This window comes from Homarus americanus, unplaced genomic scaffold (genome assembly GCF_018991925.1).
Source record: "Homarus americanus isolate GMGI-L3 unplaced genomic scaffold, GMGI_Hamer_2.0 scaffold52512, whole genome shotgun sequence".
In the NCBI taxonomy this organism is placed as follows: Eukaryota; Metazoa; Arthropoda; class Malacostraca; order Decapoda; family Nephropidae; genus Homarus; species Homarus americanus.
The window spans coordinates 13,513,739-13,536,345 of record NW_024735442.1 but is presented as its reverse complement, the minus strand read 5'-3'; the positions used below and the strand labels follow the sequence as shown (position 1 = coordinate 13,536,345).

The following is a 22,607-nucleotide window of genomic DNA, read 5'->3' as shown; positions in this document are numbered from 1 at the left end:
ATGGCCTATTGTAGGCTAATATGAAGGGGTGTATGTACAGTATACAGTGTGTGTACACTCCTTCCTTCATGGAGGGAGAGGAGAGTGACAGCTAGCACCAGCAGCCACAGTAGATGGTACAGGACAAAGCAGTCCATCCTTTATAATCATTATATTAAAATTTTACCTGCCTGGATCACAAGCTCAAGATGACAGCATCTGCTGGTGAGTGCAGTATAGCTACTCCTCGACTTACGACATACTCGACCTACGACCACCCGGACATATGACCGCCTCAGTTATACCAAAATTTTCTCAAATTACGTATTTTTGAGTCCCATCGTTAGTGATTGCGCTGTGTACTGACAAAATTTTCGTTTGTAATTCACTTTAAAATGGTTGGCAAGCTTAAAAGTGAGAGTTTTGTGGTGCTGAGAAGAAAAAGAGACACCCATTTTAGATTTTCTATGTATTATTTAAGCATTTTCGACTTACGACCTGGATTTGGGTCCCTAACCCCGTCGTAAGTTGAGGAGCAACTGTATACTGTAGTATACAGCAGTATATTTTGGTTTATTTGAAATACTGTAGTGTATATTGAACGTGTACAGTAGTGTTTGCATAAATGAATACAACTCTGTGTCTGTCTGACTGCAATTAAGCTTCTGTAGCAACAGAGCTCCATGCCATATGCATAGTTTAGATGCAGAAACAATCACTAATGCCCGGATAAATTCCATACATTTGCTATTTTTCAGGATAAGAAAATTTGTCTCAATACCAGGAAATCTTTCAAATATGGAACCGCTCTGCACCAATTGTTCTGGCTAACAGGGAGATTGCTACCCATAAACTGTTCCAAAATTGCTGTAATAAATACAAAACATTGAACATAATACATAATAAATACAGTCACACATAGATATTGTACAAAAAGTTGATCTATATTACATAAACAACTCATTCCCCTCTCATAATCATCCTTGGGTAACACCAATACACCAACATCCAGACAGGCAGGCACTGGGTTGGCTGTGACTGCATTATGTAAACATAGAACCAGGAATTTAATACCACATATTAACTGATACTGTATGGGGTAGAATGTTTTTTTTTTATACTTAACAATAATGTTTTACTAACCTGGTACCAATTGAGACTATATAATATGGGAATTATGGTGAAATTGTTGCATAATGTTGTATTAATGAGGGTCAGAGGGGTGCCAAGGGCTCAGGGAGGGTGAGAGGGAGGGGAAGTTCAGTCCACCACCCATAAACAATTCACTCTCACTTTTCATTTTTCTAATTTTATAGTTTTTATTATACAGTATTTTATTATACTGTATTTTCTTCATTTATTAGTCACATTAGAGCATTGAATTGATATGTGCGAATTCTGAATATTTGAGCGCAAAATTATAATTATGTAGAGGCAGCCACAAATTTATATTCCATGAATTAATGTGACTCCACTCTATGCTAGATATAATTAAGGAATTCAGGAAACCTGTTGTCATTCCTACACAGGGCAATTAACCCACTGGTGCAGCCAATTGGTAGCATGAGCTCTGTCAATTGTTATGGGCGCAGTTCTTGGTTGTGGGAAATTGGGCAGTAATTTAGAAGGTTAAATTTATCACTTGTCTTTGAGATTGGATGTGTATTGGCACCATGAAGTGGGGAAGGTTGAAGCATAAAGAAATAGACTGAAGAGTTTAGACAAAAGGGAGAAAGCTCAATAGAGAACTTTCTGAGAACAAGCAGAGGAATCTCACGTGGGCCTGGAGAGCCTTGTCAGTTTTTAGAAGATCCACAGTTTTTATCTAAACTTTTTGTTTTAACTTGAGAGACAAAATTTCAGGCACCTCCAGATCCAGACAAGCAGTCTTCCATTCATACATCTTCAGAGTTAGGTTAGAGGCCAAAAATTTGGGAAAGTAGATTGGCCCACTACTGGCAGTATGAGATCACTGAACCATCAGGTGAGTTGAGAGGAGGAATGGAGGATTGACTACTGAAGTTAAAGCTGAATTCATTAAAGGACCAGAATTGTTTGCTATTGTTTGGGTTGTTCAAGAGTCTGGTTGATTGTTTATGTTGAAAGTTTAATTTGGATAACTTAATAATTTCCTTCACCTGATCTCTTGCGTGTGTGTGTGTTTTTTTTTTTTTTTTTTTTTTAAGTGTATAGGCCACTTCCTTGTTTTTCTCAGTGATGTAATGAAGTGGTTGAGCCATTTGGGGGAGTTAAGACATTTTTGGAATGTTATATTGGGTATAAATTCACTCGTTCCAGTCTTGATGGTATCAGTGATGTGTTTATTATTAGAATGAGGATTATCATAAAAGAAGGGACACCAAGGAAAAGATAACTAGAAATCCCAAAGTCCGTCCTAGCCTACATGACTGTAATGCCAGCATGTACTTCTACAAATATTTATTGGATGGGCTTTGTGAAAAGAGATGAGGCAACGTTCAGAAGAGCCAAGAGGAAATAAAGCTTTAGAGAGTTAGAGTTGGGATGTTTAGTTAAAAAGAGATCTTCCAGGCCCATTTTTTCCATAAATATCAAGGATCTGTGGAGGGATGTTGACTAGTTGAGTAAGATTAAGTGAGGCAGCAAAATGCTTTTCCATGCCAATGTGGTCAGTGTGAGCAGAGTACACCAACCATTTGTTGTAGTAAAAGTTAAATTCACCCAGCATTTATGAGTTTGACTTTGGGATCTGGTTCAATATTATCCATAATGTCAGTGAGCATCAGAACAGCATAGAAATGTTCTACCCTAGAAGGTGTTCAACTGCTAACCACTTTGAGGATATCACTTCACCATCTGGCTTTTGTACTGTACTCATGTGTACTCATGAGTCATTCCAGAGAGGCCAAGGTTTTTAATGAGGGAGTCATCCTCAACTCCCAGCTTATAACTGAGCCAGGGTACTGAGAGTCTAAGATAATTTGGTCATATAATTAGGGATGAGGGGATAATAATAGAAATATTAATGGGAAAAGTTGAGGGTAGGAGGGCCAGGGGAAGGCAGAGACTGGGGTGGATGAATGAAATTGAAAACTGGGTCCTCATAGAAATAAAACAACCTTGGAGGATTGGTTAAAATAGTCCCTAAGCATTTAGAGTGGATGACTCCAGTCACCAACCCTCAGATGTGAGGACTGTACTCTGATTCATTGAGGATAATATGATAGGTGGTTGTGTGTTATGTTGTACAACTGAGTCTGAGGATAATGAGTCAGGTTTGTGCTTTGTGGTGATTGTCACTTTCAAGCTTCAACTCTTTGGACAACTGCAGCTTCTAACATATCCCTCTCTAAGGTCTGAGGTGTTTGTGAAAATAATACTAATCTCAAGCTAATCTTGATTAGTAAAGTAAACTGCTTACTTCAGTCACTCCGTTGTTAACAGCCTCGTTGCATCCATGCATATTGAGACTTTTTTTTGTGTGTGTGTGTGTGTGTGTGTGTGTGTAACAAACAGAATATAGTGGGTTAAGTCACCAGCTCCATGTTTCCAGGGTATTTTGTGCTATGGGCAGGTGATGGAGTTACTACATCCTTATGTTTATATTATTTTTAATTTGGTCTTTGTAAAAAAAAATATATATACAGTATATTGAATTTTAATATTGTGTCCTCAATAGTTCTGACAGCGCTTTCCGTTTTTATATTTTGGCAGAGATTCTCAGTACTAGCAGGAACAGCCTGCAACATGAGCACCAGTCTCACACACTGCCTGTCCCTTATGAAGCAGCAGGAGGAGGTAAGACAACACTTCATTAATGTTATTTTTGTATGGTAAATATACTATACATAGAAAAGAAACAGTAGTCTAGTCAGTGTGGGGTTATGTTCCTAAAGATCATGTGAAGTGGAGATATCACAAACTGTACAGTCACTCTAAAAGGTATCTTTGCAGAGGAGTCCGATGAATTTCAAAATGAACACTGCTGATCCTGTTGTCTTGGTAGGGTTGTCAAAATCCTTCATCAGTTGTGTCATATTGTCTCACACAAAATCATAAAGCTACATTTTGGATTGACTGCACATCAATTGAGCTTTTGGTGACAATGGGGTTACATTCCAGACCCAAACTGTTATCCTAAAATTTTCTTAAACCTTCAAAATTATTTAATTTCACTTCTTGTGTTAACAAAACATCCAAAAGAAATAAACTATGATGTGTAATAAGAAGTTTTGTGTTAAAACAAATGAGAATTGATTTACTGGGCTGTAGAAAAAATCGAGAATGAAGCATTGTTAGGGAGGACTAGAAGCCAGGTGAGTAGGAACAACAAATGCCAGTGCAGTACTCCAGGAATAATACTTCATCAGATTTACCTGTATTGTATTGCATGAATTTTTCTTACAATGTGGAACTTCAGTAGAAAAAAATTTAATTGTTGTGAATGGCACTTACCTTATTTACCTTATGGCCTTCCAAACGAAGGGTGGTCGTGCCAAGAAAAGTAGGCCAGTGGCCTATGTAGAATCCCTCTATTGTTCTTGATAATCTTGTCAAGGGCTATTTTTAAACCCATTACTGTTCTCACTTCCACAGTTTGAGCTGATAGACTGTTTCATAGGTCTACTACCCTCTGTGTGAAGAATTATTTCTTTATACATTATTTGCCCTGAGAGACACATTGGCAAGCTTGAAGTTGTGTCTTCTCATGGTCTGGCATATAACTTCATGAAAAAATTGCTTGGGTTTAAATTTTCCATCCCTTTCAAGATTTGTCCAATTGTCTTCTCCATCTTCCTGTATCCTGACTACTTGATGTCTTCTGAGCTTTAGTTGGACATTCTTGTACTGTGGGGTGCTGTGCAAGTCTTTTGAGTTTGTCACTGAACAAAGAATGTATGTATTAAGTTAAGGAGTTGTTTATGATTGTAGATCATGAGGAGAAGGTAGATAATTTAAATTAGGAACAAAAGAAAATTCATGCAACAAATAACAGACTTCCAACAATCAATTCAGGATGACTTTAAGAATTTACAATAGATCATAGCAATTCAGACTCATAATATGGTAACTGAGGTTACTGTAACACAAAATGAGTTGAAAGAAAATTTTGAGGGATTCCATCATCCAATACCTAACTATACAAAATCGTAGCAACACATCACAACTTAGTTTCATGGAGAGAAAATCTTATCTGGCAAACTTGCTAAATTTCCTTAAAATGGTAACAGACTAAGTGGACCTGGGCTTACATTGTACATGGATTTTTTGTAAGGTTTTTGACAAAGTTCAACATGCATGGCTAACCTCTAAGATCCAAGTATTCAGGCACATGGCATCACTGGCAAAATGTCAGAATGAATTCTAAGACATAAAACAAAGAGTGGTAATAACTGGAGTACATTCAGAATGGAAAAAGGTTCTCAGTGGAGTACCACAAGTATCTATTCTTGGATCCACCCTGTTAATGATCTGCATTAATGATATTGATGAAAATGTATTGAATCACATTACTATTAACTTTTCAGTGGACACAAAGAAATATCACAATAGATGCCACTTACACCTGTGAGTTTCACTAATTCTTGCAATTTGCCCCATCGCTGCCACCAATGTTTGAGTCATTGTTATAATAACTTAAATTATATTTTTCACTTAAGTTTGATTCTTCAAGTAAGTGCTTCTGTACACTTTTGTGGCAGGGATTTTGTTGAAACACATTTGAGTGTTTGTACCTCATTTGTGGTAACATTTTACTTTATATATTTGTACAGATACCGGTATATAGATAATTGCAAGTAGGAATAGTTATGAGTTCCCATATGTTCTTTATATGTTAATGTAATACATAAGTTGTCCATTCTGGTAATTAGGTTAAATTTGTTTTATATACAAATGTTATTCCTTCCCCACACAGAATTAACCAGAATCAGTATGTATAATATTGACCTACTCGTGCATGAAATAACCAAACTTAGCAGAATTATTATTGAAATTACAGTAAAAACCCTGAGTACAGGACAGCCTGAGTAACAATATGAATACGTATTGGATTTTTTTTTTTTTTAATTATGAAAAAATATCTTGTGGGTTAATGATGTGAAGCGACATTGCGTGGACCACATGAGCCTACCCACACCACAACAATACAGCCGTGCTGTACTCAATCTATGTGTGGCTTTTACTCAGTGCAGACATGCCTGTTCTTTCATGACTTGTAACACACATTGTGAGAACAATGCCCAAGCAAGTACAGTACATTCGATTAAGGTCCCAAAGAGCAGGAAGTGCCTTACCATGAAGGATAAACTTGAAGTGCTAGCCATGCAGAAACTTGGAACTGAATATACTGAGAGCATATTGGAAATGTGATCCACTTTAGTGAAAGTGGGTCCCATACACACCTGCATAATTGTCACTACATAACACACATGCTAGGCAGCTGTGTCCTTGAGATGGGTATGCTGCTAACTTCCCACTGATTTATGTAATGTGCCTTAGAAATAAAGGAAATATAATAGTATTTTGTAGATAGTTATTCTGTGTAGAAAGTGAACGTATGTATGGATGCATCACGCTCTCCCTGATGTGACGTCACAGCGTACACGGTGCAGCAGCCACACATCTCTCAAGTCAGCTGGCTGGCTGAACTCCCCACACTCTACGTCACCCATCAAATACAGTAGTTCAGTTGTGGAAGGAGCAATTTTTTATACATAAAATATGTGCTATTGTATTTTATGTATTGTTTTTAGCATTTATTATAGAAAATTTTGCTAATATCTGTGTGTAAAATACGATTACGTACATACATCGGGACTCAGGAACCTTCAAAAGGTTTGATTGTGTTTGAGTAACAACATTGCTGTGGCTTAATTAGTCTGATACTCGAGGTTTATACTGTAATAATGTTTTTTATCTCAATCCTTTCCTTTGAAATTAACATAAGAGAAACAAATAAAAAGAATTCTAAGTTTGAACTTTTCCCATAACTCAAGGTTAGAGATCTTCAGCTGAAAGAGGAACGTGAGAAGGTTCGCGTGTTGGAAGAGTCTCTGAGAGTGCTGGCCACAGAGCATCATGAACTGGAAGAGTCTATTGCCTCACATGTATCTTCAAGTGGCTCGTCTATCTACAACACCCCGGCAAACTCTTACGTGTCGCTGCCCAGGCCTCGGAGATTCTTTGATGCGGTCAGCGATGACGAGTTCTTTGATGCATTTTCCCAAGGTTAATTGTTTGTTTGTATTTGTGTTTATTTCATAGGTAATAGGAATTGGTTTAAACTTTAATGTAACGGTGATATTTTAGTAAGGCCTTTCATTTGTGCATTTCTTTATAATATCCAGTTACTTTTGTTGTTTAAGTGTTAGTATTAACCAAGGTGAGGGGCCAGTATTGTACAGTCTTATTAAGGCATGGAAAAACTCAAATCTGGAATTGTCATATTTTTCCGTAATACCATACCATGCCATACCATACCATACCATACCATACCATACCATACCATACCATACCATACCATACCATACCATACCATACCATACCATACCATACCATACCATACCATAGTATAAATATCAGATATAGGAAGAGAATATTTCATGAGGTGACTGTAGTGCACGGTCAAACATCAGTAATATTTACCAGGTATCTAGTTAAAATTTTAAGTTCTCTCCTACTTTTGTGTAGGGTTGATCAAAGGATAAAGAAGCATCAAAGAAAAGGGGAAGATGGGGATAATAGGGAGAGTGTTGCAAGCCAAGTGTGGAAAGCAGCAGGAAAGTCTCAAGATATCAAGTGGAAATCCCTATATACTAGTGATGTAGTAGTGTATGTCGTCGAGACCATGAACGAGACCATTTGCAATTTTAGCCCTTATGGATCGCCTAAAGATTAGCCTCCCTGCCCCCCACATGGTATTGTGGTGGTAAAACTTTAGGCCAGTTAAGCTGAAGGGCCAAACTTGAGGTGAGCACTTGGAGGGTCTAAAATTGTGAATAGTCTTGGGGTTGGTCTTGACTATGTCACTAATCTATACATACATCCTCATATTCTCAGCTTGCTTATGCAGAAGACAAAATAAATCTTAGCACCCATATTTATCTACAATCCTTCATATCATTTCACTGTACACCCACTAAAAAATTATTCGGCACCCGTGTCATATTGTATCACGCCGTAAGGGCGGCGAATAATTTTTTAGTGGGTGTACAGTACAGTACAGACTGGCCAGAGAGGCCATCCTGATGTGTGCCAATAAGTTGTACACCCAACAAAAAATTATTCGGCACCCTTACGGCATAATACAATATGACACGGGTGCCGAATAATTTTTTAGTGGGTGTACATACATGAGTATTGGTTTTGTTACCACCACCATATATGAAATGACTCCTTTCCTCACATTGCACAGTCATGCTTCTGGCATAGATTATTAATGTGACACCTCTTGACTTCATCAATTAACTTCTATATTCCATCTATATCTTTCTCGTTCTTGCTCACATTCATTTGCTTTCAAAATCTTTCTAACCATTCCCTCCCTCTTGCCATTTTCTCCTGCCATAGTAAAGATAAATAGCCAATAGGTCATATTAAACAGCTTTGAATATCTGAAAAGCTATTCACTGTAGACAATTAGCTTTACCTTACATGTACCGTGAACTAGGTTGCATATGTTACCTCAGGTGCCAGTCACAGATTATGTTTAACTCACCTCGAACAATACAATATTGTTAATCCATAAGAGGTTGCCTTAATGCTGTTTAGCAAGATACAAACTACCGACTGTATAAGGTGAAATTATCCAAATACTGTGTAGGTATCCCATGAGTTGTGGGAGCTCGAATTATGGAAACTCATTAACAGATTCCAAAAAGTATGAAACAAAATTAGGGATTCAGAAGAAAAATTTGCTTTAACGAGAAAGCTTATGGACATTTCAGGTGTTAGAAAACATGAGGAATATGTATAAATCTTGCTGACCACCAATATTTTGCTAGACACAAGATAAAATGCAATACAGACACTGTCTGGCAGTGATGACTGCACCAAACTTATGAGTAGAGCAATTGTATTATTTTCACCTTTTTCCACAGTTCCACATGTTTTGTTTCGTATGAGAGCAGCCTGACTCACTAGGCTGCAGATCACAAGCAGAAAAAACTTGTTACCAATACAAGAAATGTAAATTTCTAACAGAAAAGCGCAGTACAGGGTACCAATAAAACTCTATGCATATAACGTACTGAGCAGGAAAAATGGCCAAATCCATCCTTAAACTCAATGCTTATTGACGGACAGAGCCATGAGATGCAACTGCGATGCTGATTGGTTGCTAGCTGAGACATGTTTATCTCACACTTACCCAAGCCCATTGCAACCCAGCTCACACTGAGAAGGATCCAATTGACATTAGTATTTTCTTTTTCATTTACTTATAGTAATCACCATTTATTTATTAGTTTTCATATACTGTCTACATTGTTAGCTAAGATTCCTACAGGCTGGCACAGCGCCAAGGCATTTTTGCATTACATCGTCTGCATCATCCACTGTTTTATACTAAGTCTGTGTGTACCCGAATATGATGCATAAATAGTGTTAAAAACATTTAATACAATGTAAAAACAACCAAGCCAAAATATATCAGTCACCTTGCATACAACTGCATACTATTGCCATTGTTTACTTTACTTTATTTTATCCTCTTTGTCACTAATCAGCTTGTTAGCCGCTTGGGTGGTCGGTTACATCTCAAGTGATTATGGCATTATGTGAGGACTCAAAAACTGCTGTAAGAGTAATTGGTGAGGAATTTGAGGTAAAGGTAGGGGTCCATAAGGGGTTTATTGTTTTATCATGGTGCTGGAGGCAATATCACAGGACTTTAGGACTGGCTTACCGTGGGAGTTCTTGTATGCTGATTAGAAATTTAAGAAATGGAATGACACAATAGAGTCAAAGGGTTCAAGAGTGATGGTGTGGGTGATGGACCTGTTGTGGAAAATGGCCATGTGCTCTCTCTAAGAATGGTGTTGGCAGGAACTCAATAATGTGCAGTGAGTGTGAAAGGTGGGTATACCAGAGGTACAGAAGAGTGGATAGCAGACTGTAGGATGTTGCAGACTTTAAGGCAACATTAGGGATATAGCCCTGGACACTGTTAAAAAGTTCTGTTACCTGGGTGATATGTGATCAGTGCTGGAAGGGGCGCTAAAGCCAGCATCACAAGTGACTGGGGGAATTTTAGGGAGAAATTGCCTTTATTGATAGCAAAAGGACTTTTCCTCAGCACAAAAGGAAAGGTGTATGAAACTAGTTTGAGATGTGTGATATTGTATGGTAGTGAAACAAGCAGTTAAATAATTACAACATATGTAAGATTCAGTAAACTGAAGTGAGAATGGTGAGGTGGATGTGTAATGTGACACTGAAGGACAGGAAACCATTTTCAGAGATATGTGGGTGGCTAGGTATTGAGAGTACTGATGAAATTTAGGGTAGAGGTTGGCTGAGATGTTTTGGGCATGTGGAGAGAAAGCATGAGATTAACTAGGTCAAAAGATGATTGAGTCTGAATGTGGGGAGGTGGGAGGAGAGCTAGCAGTGGACCAAGAATAACATTAAGAGTTCTTAGCCTAACAAGAGTGACTGAAAGAGACCATGCAGCATGGAGAGCTGCCATTAGGTATTTGCAGCTAACTCACACAGGCATGGAAAATGGCCATAAAACATTGATGATGATGACTTAGCATTATAACAAAAAAGCATCAGTGTTCCATAAGACAGAAATATTTCTGTGAGGTTACAGTAAGTGTTTTCTCTTTCCAGTATAGAAAACAATGTAACAAAGATTTTGTTCATCTTTAAGTTACCAGTAATAAATATTCACAAATACACTGTACCATAAAATATGAAGGCAATAAATCAATGTTCCACAAGAATATAAGGAACAGTGAGTGTGATCGTGTGTGTCTTAGTCAGCATTGCTGAAACGTACAACTGTAAACAAATTACTTTTTATCCATGAATTATTGATAGTAATGGACAATAGTAATATAATATTTTAACTAGATAATTAAAATTATAAATGTTATACCAAACTTTGAATACAGTATAGACATAAGTAATTGTCAGTAAGCATGAGACAAGAAGCATCTGGCTAAAATTAGCACCTATAGCCGGAGACAGACATCAGGTGCTTCCTCATCATCCCAGTGCATATTGGCCAGTATGTTCATATCAGCTGTCATATAAGTACAGTATAGGCCTCCCATGATTTATGAAATGATTCCTCAAAAACATTTTGTAAATACAATTTTCATTAATCAGATTACACTTCCCATAAACACCCTTTATATAAGGTGAGATATATTCCTATAAAAAGAACACTGACAATATCTTAAAATGCCACAAACATGTGTTTATTGGCAATTTTTGGTGCACACAATGATTACAACACAGTACAAGATAATAATAAACATAAGTGAAATACAGGTGCTCCTCTACTATTGAACATTCGGCTTAAGAACTTAAAGAAATACGAAAAAACCTGTCCATTTGTCCAGTTGACTTCAAAATAAGTATACAGCTGTGGCACAGTAGATGGCGTTGGCTGTTCAGCATCACCCAGCATCCCTGCTGTTATTATCAGTTTTTGTTGTTGCTCCTTGGTAGAAATGGATGTCACATCTGCATCCAAATCTATAGAAGATGCAGATTTGTAAAGCTTGGGATTTTTATAATACTGTACCTTGTGTACTGTACATGTATTTATATTATATAAATCAAAGTGACACCTGGATAATAACACCTGTGACTCTCAAGGGTACTGGGGCCAGATTATAGCATTGATATTCTATTTATGTCTTCCCGTTCTGTCTATCTGACCTAGTCTTCCACCCAGGATGGGAGAGGGTAAGGTGGTGGAAAGGGGATAGAGGGTGCTAGGAGTGATGGATCAGCAGGATGAAAGTAGCAATATATTGCATCTTCTTATCACTTGTACAACTTTTTATCTCTCCCATATCTGATAGTTTTTCCACTTTCTCTCTGAAAGAAATGGAGTTTCAATATTCACAAGAAGGGGTTTCATCCAATCTGGACGATTCCCAAATACAGTAGGATCTCAAATTTAGCGAGTTTTAGATTCACGATTTATATGTTTCGTGTCAATTTTACAATTTCCAGCCTCTCAAGAATAGCAATTTTCATTACCAGTTTCGCGAGTCAGTGGAGAGTGGGCAGCGCACACTGTCAAGGCCTTTTGTTATCCGTCGATCCGCTGTGAGCTTTTTGTATACGGCAGTTAGTTTGAATGATCGAGAGCGAGCGGTGCAGTGATCTCAGATTATATAACCCATTGTTCTTATGTTTCGCAAGATTCTTGTTGAACTATTAACGATTCTTGTGTATTAACGACTTGTGTATTAATGGTTCTTGTGTATTGACGGTGAGTGAGGTGCGTAATGTAAATGTTGGGAGCGGTTCTGGTGGTAATGATGGCTGTAGAGAAGGTCAACAAGGAAAGCTCCAAGTCAAGCGTGACTACTGTAAGGGGGTTAAGAAGAGGAAATGCACCCTTGAAATGAAACAAGAGATGCTTGAGATGATCAAAAGTGGTGCTCGTACCTGTGAAATCAGGAGGAGGAGGTGGTAGGTGACCTGACTCCTAGCACCTCACCACCCCACAACCGTGAAGTGTTATCAGTTTGTGAATTTTGGAAGAAATATAATATTTAAAATGCAGTGGACAGAATTGTTGAGCCATGGCGTAAGATCAATGTTGCAACAGTGCTACCCACATGGAGGCCTTTGTTCGCTAATTCCTAGGTAAGCGGGGCAGAGCAGACCGAGGCAAGCGGGGAGAGGCAGTCCGTCGCAGCAACACTAATGGACATGGTCGAGGCAGCGCTATCAATCCCAGCACCGGGATTTTCAGATGTTCAGGTTGAAGATTTGCAAGAAGTCATTGGTCAGCATCAGCAGCAACCGACATTTGAAGAAATGTTAGAGGAGGATGAAGAACAAGAAGAACAGCAAGCAACACAAGCGGGTGACGTTAAGCCTGGTGGACCTACAACACAACAGCTGACTGAGGTCCTCACAACCATCGCACGTCTCAGTGAGCAGCTACAAGAATACGATACCAGACCTCATCCTCGGAACCTTATCTGCCCTGTCCTTGATAAGGTTATGAAGGAATATAAGGCCCTTATTACTCTGCATCTGTGCAAGTCCCAGCCTGTTATTAATGCCTTGGCAAACATTACTTTAGGAGATGATGATGGCACCACCGATGATAATATTGAAGTGTTGGGTGACTTGCTGGTGGAAGAGCTTCCTCGAGATTTTGAGGGATTTGATGCTGAGGTTAGAGGAGAGAGCAGCGAGGATTCAGTAACCAGCCCTCCCTGCCTCGGAACCCTTCAACCAATTCATTGACCCCATATGAATACATTACAGAAATGTTATTTTCTGGGTGGGTTGTAGGTCGTTATAGAGGGGTTCGGCTTATTTACATGTAATTTCAATGTCACTCGTTTTGTGATTTAAAATTTTGCGATGCTAAAACCGGTACCAATTTGTCGCAAAACTTGAGATCCTACTATATGCATAATTCAAGAATGTAAACTAACCAAGACTAGAATTCAGAATAACACCACAAATGAAATTTTCCAATTAACTTCTGATACCAACTTTTCTTTACCTAGACAGATATCCTCTACGTTACGGAAACGCAGGTTGCGTAAATTCACCCATATGGAATTTGTAAATTGACCACTAAATTTGGGATATGACCCGTAAATTTTACCTTACGAAAATGGGGTACATTTAAAACATTTCAACACCAAAATTGCTCCATAGAAGAAGAATAAATTTAACTGATATTATAATTTATTTGGTGTGGATTTCTTGGCGTTTGCTACTGTCAAGCTTGGGTATGCAGCGGACTCATGCCACTACACTCAGTTTGTTTATACTGTATCTCCCAACATGTACGCTTGATCTTTCAACCCCAGCTCTTGGATTTAATCTTTGTATACGTATCTTATTCAAGACTGTCCAGTGTATTACTTTTATCATGATGAGTGGAAAGAGGCCATCAAGTGCAAGTGAAAGCAGTGGTGCTAAAAGAGCCTGCAAGGGATTACATTGGATATAAAACTTATTATTTTGTGGAGTTTGATGCAGGAAAAAACGTATCCAGATTGCAAAAACTTTAGAGCCTGCTACGTCTCCCAATAATTCCCATTGCACCACCTCACCTCATGCAGCACTCAACATTTTTAGTGGTGAGTTAAATTCAAGTGTTTTGTGTACTGTATTTATTAGCATAATATATCATAAAATAATCAGTGTACAGTATGCAGTCAAAAAAAAAATATCATTCATAAGTGTGCTTGTATTACTTCTTTTTGCCGAAAAAAATTTCTTTAGGAATGCATCTCCAGTTATATACAGTAATGGACGTCAATGGTAAAATGGGGATCATGTTATGGAATTTCACGTTATGGTCAACTTTTCGAGGAAGCATCCCTTCTGTAACCCTGGAGAGTTACTGTGTACTGTACAGGGTGATTCTCAATTTTATGCACATAATTGTACAATTTGATACAGTTGCATTATTACAGTAATTATTAAAAATTCCCTCCCTCTGCTTCTGTATCATATTATGTATAGATATGTATATAAAATTACACAAAACTCTATGGCTGTTTCACTCTAACTTCACTTTCATTACCTCAATCTCTTTCAAGTGCTGTAGCTAGGAAACTATGCAGATTCTGACATTTTGTGGCTTAGAATTATCCCAGGAATACACCCAGCAATTTACTGTATGTAATTTAGAATCATTCTATACCTTAGAAGGTCCTTATTTTGTTTTAACTTTTAAGGAAGAGACCAAGACATCTTGTATGTACTACTGCACAGTAATTTAATATATTTTCATTATTGTTCCCCTCCTTTTGATAAATTTTTATGTTTTTTAAACAAGCATTTATGTGATGTCATGACATCTATATAATTATGCTTTAACATTTAGTAAAAAACAGCTAATTAATCTGTAATAAAACTGAATTCTGGGGATAGGGCATTATATTTTACAGAATATTGCATTACCTGTTATATCATTGTATTGTGTGTGAGAAAATGTGATATTACTTTGAAATATTGACTCATGATCTAATTTTGCTATACAGTACAGAAGTCTTAATAATTCCAAAATACAAATTCATGTTCTTAAATTCTCTGATACTTCTATTATTACCTCTTTTAAATGGTGCTGTCAAATATTCATATTTCGTAGCCGAGTGCTGACTGCTGCAGTGTTTGTTTACATAAGAGCTCATAGAAGTTGTGGAAATACAGTACTGTATCTACCATTGCTGTAATTTTACTTGGAAATAAAGAAAATATAATATAAATATCACTTCATTGCTCTAATGTAACTTAGAAATAAAGAAAATATAATATAAAACTATAAAATAAGAAAATTCTAAAGTACTGTAGTAACTAAATTGTTTGTGGGAGGCAAGATGGTTGGATGGTGGACTGAGGGTCCCCTCCCTTCAACCCCCTCCATTCCCAAGCCAAGTGCACCCCTCCAACCTCATTAATACAAAATTATGCAATTTCACCATAATTCCCATATTACCAGTAATTAGGTTCATTATGGTACCTGGTAAATAAAATATTATACAATAGTAAATTAATAAATTTTCACCCCAGAAAATCCCAAACTCAACCCCAGATAAGATATTGTGTGGTATGAAATTCCTGGTTCTTTGTTGACATAATGTGGTCACAGCCAGCCCAGCGCCTGCCTGTCTCCATGTTGGTGTATTGGCGTAACCCACACAAAATTATGAGAAGGAAAGAAGCTGTTTATGTGATATAGAACTACTTTTTGGACAATATCTATGTGTTACTGTATTTTTTATGTACAGTATTATGTACAATGTTTAGTGTTTATTAACTGAAGCAGTTTTTGAACAGTTTATGGGTATTTTTTGGCCTTTGGAACCAAACCCATTATTTCCATTTAATTCAAATAAACAAAAATTCACAATTTATTAATTCAAGATGTCTTCTGGTACCTAACCCGTAAATTAACGAGAGACTACCATAGGATTTTTAAATTTTTTCCCCTTCAAATTAGTGAGTTTAGTACAAGCACAACAACTACCAGTAAGAACTTTGATTAAGAAGGATAAATACAGAGCACTGTAATAACTTTTTTGTCAGCACCAGAATGCTCAACTTAGGTCTTTATATGGATAAAAGAACACAAACAGGTATTCTTTGTTATTTTTCAGATGACAATGGAAGTGGAAGGACGCTGGTTAATCTTCCGTCACCGTGTGGAAGTGAGTGTTCCACTAACACACTCGTATCCTGTATGTCTTCCCTCCCCACCGATCCTCAGTCTCCACAGTCACCATCTCATGTACTTTCCAATGCTCCGTGTGCCCCTACAAGTACCCCAGTATGTGGTGTGGGCTTTGTTAGTGGGCATGTTGAGGGAACAACCTATACTGTGTCACCACATGTACTTAATTCTGGTTGGGAAGTTCTAGAAGATGGAGATACATATAAAATTGTGCAAAGTGGAATACTCACTGATTCCACAACATCAGTGACTGGGGCACAGACTAGTTCCCTTGGGCAGACTGTATCAGGCACACTCACGGGACTAGTGAATACTGTATCCGGGATGCTTACAGGAACTGCTCACACAACAATATCATCAGGAATAATGAACACGTCTTCACCAGAAGGTGTCAATCGAGAGATGAATGCCCAGCTTTCCATCTCCAGTCAGTCAAGAGGTTCTCATATATCCTCATCCATGGCCGTGGAAACCCCTCTTGTCAAGACATCAGATTTAAGTGATCACAGTGATGGCAGTGATGAGACAGTTACTAGTGACTCCCATCGCTGCTCTGAATTAGAAGAAAAGTAAGTAGTACCTAATAATTTGATTGTATGTATTACCCTTGTGCTACTGTTTATTCATAAATGAAATAAGGTAGCATTGTGGAAGTAGTCATGTCTGTTAGATCATTAGATTTCATTGCTTTGCACAATGTACAAAGTAGAAAGATGTCTTTATATTGTTTATGTATCATGCTGTATGGTTATATAGCATAAATATCTACCTTGCCTTATAAAGTGTCATTGACAAGTATTTTTGTACCCCTTACCTGAATATCCTGAATGTTATATTTTATATTGAATTATTATTTGTCTAAGTGTTTGAAAATTTTGAAATATCATGCAAGTATCAGTGCAATTGTTGCAGCAATAAAACTTTTTTGCATGAATGGACTGCATGAGAATTTTTAATACACAGTCTCTTTGTTCGCCTATGTACGTATGTTAATATGCATGAGTGAGGCTAATATACTAGCATCTTTATGCTAGCCAGGTGAGAAGAATTAGATAGTTTGGAGCTTTGACATGATGAGTGGTAAGCTCCGTTCTCACATATACAAATACAGTAGTTATACATTTTATAATTAAACCACCAGTAAATTAAAAGACTGCTCAGAAACTTCCTGATGAAGGTCACAACAACAAAGATGTATCATGTAGTCCAGAACTACTTCTTGGGAAATACATTACTATTCAGTATGGAAAAAATTAATCACTATTATTTTTGTCCAAGTTTTAAAGGGAATATCGTTAGACTACTGGCAGCATTCAGTGCTTAGTACAGGAATTAGCTCCCCCTTTTGGGTAATTAAAGTTTGTGGTAAACATTAGCTCATTTGTAGATTGTATCGCTTCTCACATAAAATTAGACAATATTGTAATGTATGTTGAGAAAGTTAATAATCATACGAAGCAGAATACAAAACTAATAATAAAATAATGTTCAAACGTTATTCATGAGCTTATTAATAAAATGTGTTCGTTAAATAAGGAAGCTCATCATTAGAATATTTATAGTATTTCTTGAATATTAAATCTTTAACTCTTAATTACAATTTTATTTGATGGACACAACATAATTATTTTCTTCATTGTAAACGCTCTAAACTTAAGGTACTTTCTGAGTGAAAACAAAATTTGAACTGTCCATGTTATCAAACTTAGTGTTTAGATAATTAGTAGTGTGCCTTATCAAAATCAGGGATAAATTAAGGACGAATTAGTAATACTGTACACTATACCCCCGTTAATTTGACAAAAAAGGAACACTGGGTCACTCAAATTACCGAAAAATCTGAATTAACTGAGTTCAGAATCCAGTATTTTGATATTATTCAACAATTTCCGAATTTAGGTGTTCGGTAATATGTTCAGTTTTTGCACCTGGCCATGCCTTGGCTGCCACATGGAATAATCTATTTTTATAATTATCGTATTGTGTAAACATAAATATTTTTTAAATGTACATGCAGTAATAATAAAGTAAATACAGTACAGTAATACATTAATAAATAAATTAAGACTGTGAGGTGAGCAGACGAGACAAGGGGTGAGGTGACATGACAAGGCACTTACACAGAACACACATTAACAGCACTACAAAACCATTGTCTTAAAGCATTTTAATTTATTATTTATGTTTTAAAGTTAATTGATAAATGATGGCTCGATTTGGTTACTTTTGCACTTAGACAACTGGTCAGTGAATGTACCAGAGGATATGGAAATGCATTATACACTACAATAATATTTATTAAGTTCTGTTAAATATGCTACAATATTATTTACTAAGTGCTCAAGACAGATCCTGTGGTAAGCACCAACCCCTTTGAGCAGTGACAACAACAGTGCTTAGAGATGGTGAGTGCTGGCAACTTTGTGAAGGAGAGCAGGAATGATCAGCTGTTACCTCTTTCTAAACAAGGGAGGAATATACTATGGCGCAGTACCTCATCGGGGATTGAGTATGGGATTATGGGGGGAAAATAATTATTTGTTGACAATACTTTATTAACCTGGCACCAAATGAATCCAAATAATATGGGAATTGTTGATGAAATTGTATGCTGTCATTATAAAGGGATTGCGGGCTGCCAAGCAGGAGGTGGTGAGTTGTTCTCTCCTTCCTACTCCACCAGCCTGCCACCTTATCCTCCACCTGCCACCTGCTCTCCTCTGCTGCGCACTCAAGCGTAGTTTTATACAGTATCTTAATAGAATTCATATTCTCTTCCTATAATTCATGCATCTTGATCTATTTTATAGTATTGTATATTCCTGTAATAATAATCAACTTTTAAGAACTGGTTAATAATTTCAGATTCATTCCAAATTCAAATTGTTTAATTGATTAAAAAAGAAACATACAAATTAAGCCAAAATCTGAATTATAACGATCCGAGTTAACGAGGGTACAGTGTAATATGGTAAAAAAATAATTATTTTTTAAGGTCCTGAATCTATTTTTTGATGTACCTAGAAGCAATAAGAATATATTTAATTTTAAGGTGTTCCTCTTCCTTTCAGGGATGTTGTTAATCATTTGTTGTTAGTTATCTGAAAGTATAATTTCATATTTTTTGCTAACAGATAATTTATACATAATAATATGTGCAATACTTGCTAACTACTGAACCTATCATGTGGTATATATACAGTGGTGAAATAAAGTTGAAATAATGTTTGCTGTTCTTACCAAATTGTCACCAAACTTGAATTTTTATGGTCATCGGTCTTCAGTGATATTCTTTTATGTCAGATTCCACATGACATAACCTGTCTTGTTATGCTGTGATGAATGGGAACAAACAGTTTTCCCCACAGAAAATATAATTTCTGTGAAAATACCGGTAGCTATTCATCCAGTTACATACAGAACTTCATTTATACCATGGTTACCTCCAGGAGCTAGTCAACCAACAGGCCTCAACTATCCCAATATCTCCTTCTATTGATAGGGTTATCCTGGAGACATTCCTCACTGTTGTGCTTTAGGCCAACACCTTTACCATCTACTCAGAGCCAGCTGACTCATGTCTGCTTTATCTTTCCTCTCGTTTGTTTTGGAGTTCATAGTTGATATAGTCAGTTTTTATTAATATATTACAGGTTATCAGTTTTGTGGCAGCAATCTTTTTTTTTTAGTGTTAACTCACTCACTCACCATGACACATACAGGCATCAATGATAATCTTGTCCAATTGGCACTGACACCCCATAGCAACATTTAAGAGAAAAAAATCATGAAAAATCAAATAATTCCAATTGACACTTGAGATTTTGGCGCGTCATTCTGGTAGGCCTCCTCTCTCATTGGTAATCCATCACTAATTGGTTACTTGGCAACAGTCCATAGCATGCCAACCAGGGCTGTCGTAATTTCCGACTCTTGTTTATCGAACACGCTGATTGGTTCAAACCCAGTATTTCGTCTGTTAATCGGTAAATTGATGACGTAGTCGGTAAGCCGTGACGTCACTGCTCCGACTGTCGGTAAATTACCGACTTTAGGAAATATGCTTTTTCATGGCTAAAATACCATATAGAATACACAGAAATAAATTGTAGATGTATTTAATTACCTTACCTACATTTTACTAGCGATATTTTAGCAGAACTAAAGTAATACAAATTACAATTGATAAAATACAAATCTAATGTGATCTCATATAACACTCTGAATGGTGTATAATGCAGTGTTATTATTCAGAAATTTAAAAAACTAATGACAGGAATAATGAAATTCACTGAGTATGAGGACTACTCTAATATAATTACTGTACGTATCTGGGATCTTCGTTACCCCTCGCCACACATTCTATTATAGGAAATTGTAATATTACGTCATGGACTCATGTTCTCGCAACCAATCACAACGCGAGCAGTTGAACCAATCAGCGTGTTCAGTAAACAAAAGTCGGAAATCTCGTCAGCCCTGATACCAACCATAAAATATCAGTGTTGTCCCAGCAGTGAAGCTAGAAGGCTGCATGAGTGAGCCCTTTAAATTTTATCTTAATATTCACTCCACACACTTATGCTGGCCATTGTACAGTAATATTAGCCTGTAAAGTGTTTATAAGAGTTTACAAAGCATTCATTTATTTATGTTTTAAGTTCAGTATTCAAATTTTTAACCGTCAAGTGTGTAAAATGTGCCATTAACGTCTATGCTATTTGTAAAAGTGATGAAAGTGTGAAATGTTTTATAAGTGTCCTTCTGGGTGTTTATAGAGTGTTTATTGTTTATTTTACAATATTTCACTTGTTCAAACCTGTAAGATTCACTTGTGTGAACTGCATAATAACTATCTGTAAAGGTGATGAAAAGTATTGTGAAAAGTTTTATAAGTGTATGTGTTCATATGAGTGTTTATACAGTGTTTGTTTGTCATTTTTATGATATTTCACTTGTTCAAACTTGTGTCACGTGTGTGAACTACATAATAAATTCCCTTCTGTGGATACAATAAATGTCTGAACATCTACCATCATACTGAAAGATATGGTTGTTTTAAAATATAGTTTTATAATTCGGTATAATATTACAAAGATCTATAATGTATAGGCTGGTACAATCCAGTACTGTATATGCTAGCAAAATTCTGTAACTGCCATAACACACAATATCTAGACACTTATATAAGTCAATGGAATAATAAACAAAGAAAAATGTGTGAAAACAATGGCAAAAACTAAAGAGAGAGTCAACAATTTGGGGAAAAATTCTAGAAAATTTCAATTCCGGCTATCGGAGAGTTCCGGTTAAGAGGGATTCTGGCTAACAGAGATATTACTGTATCTGGCAACCGTTTTACTCACCATCTCTAAGGCCAGGACAAAGGCTACACCACCAGTCCCTACTCTTCATATTCTCCAAAGTCTGTATGGGACTCAGGTTGATGTCTCTACTCCACCTTAAGAGGCACCTTAGCCTTGAAGGGGACATGTGATGATGACCAGACCTGTTCTTAATGATGTGGTGAGTGTTGTTTGATTGTTTTATACTGAGTGTTGTATTGTATGATTTATTTTTTTCAATGATACATACAGTAGTGTGCCCAACTGGCCAGGAACCTATCCCATTGAACCCAATGTTATAAAGATTCTAAATTACAATATTTCAATCTGCGATGGGGCTTTAGGAACCTAACCCCATCGTAAATAGATGTTTATAGCCAATTTTTTTTATACAAGTACTGTACAGGTATATGGTAAAATTTCAGATTATGAAAGATATTTACGAACATGTATGACGTACATGTTGCCATGGGATGCGACCACCCTTCTCAGTGTAAACGAGTATACACGTGTCGGACCTGTTGGTCAGAGTCAATTCACATTGGTCAGTCGTGGAGTGCACATATATGGTCTACCACTCAAACTTTTTTCACTTGCTTTTCCATCATTACCCAGTGTTTGAGCCATTATATCTGATAACTCTTGATCAAGCACCTCAAAAGGAGTTTCTAAGAGGCAAATACAAGACTTTAAATATCCAAGATTATGTTTAAATTTTTATTGGGGCAGATAAAGGAAAAGTATCATTGTTGTTTTGGTTTTTTTACCCTGGGAGAAGGTGTCACTCATACAGTATTTTGTAAAATCTTATCTCGAATTATGGGGGATTTACTGTTTCGCAACTCACACTTGGTGCTGTCACAACATTATCATCGTCAGTGTTTAGCAACAATTTTCCATGATTG

The 22,607-nt window shown here is 36.8% G+C and overlaps 1 protein-coding gene across 2 annotated transcripts in view; it reads left to right on the top strand.

Moving 5' to 3' along the window:
* The window catches only part of LOC121871032 (oxysterol-binding protein-related protein 1-like), a 175,781-nt gene that overhangs the window by 34,747 nt on the left and 118,427 nt on the right, over positions 1-22,607 (top strand). For both annotated transcript variants that reach the window (XM_042373093.1, XM_042373094.1), the window contains exons 11-13: positions 3,673-3,756; positions 6,957-7,188; positions 16,284-16,926. In XM_042373093.1, the coding sequence (XP_042229027.1) occupies positions 3,673-3,756; positions 6,957-7,188; positions 16,284-16,926 (959 nt within the window). The remainder of the gene's footprint in view (positions 1-3,672; positions 3,757-6,956; positions 7,189-16,283; positions 16,927-22,607) is intronic.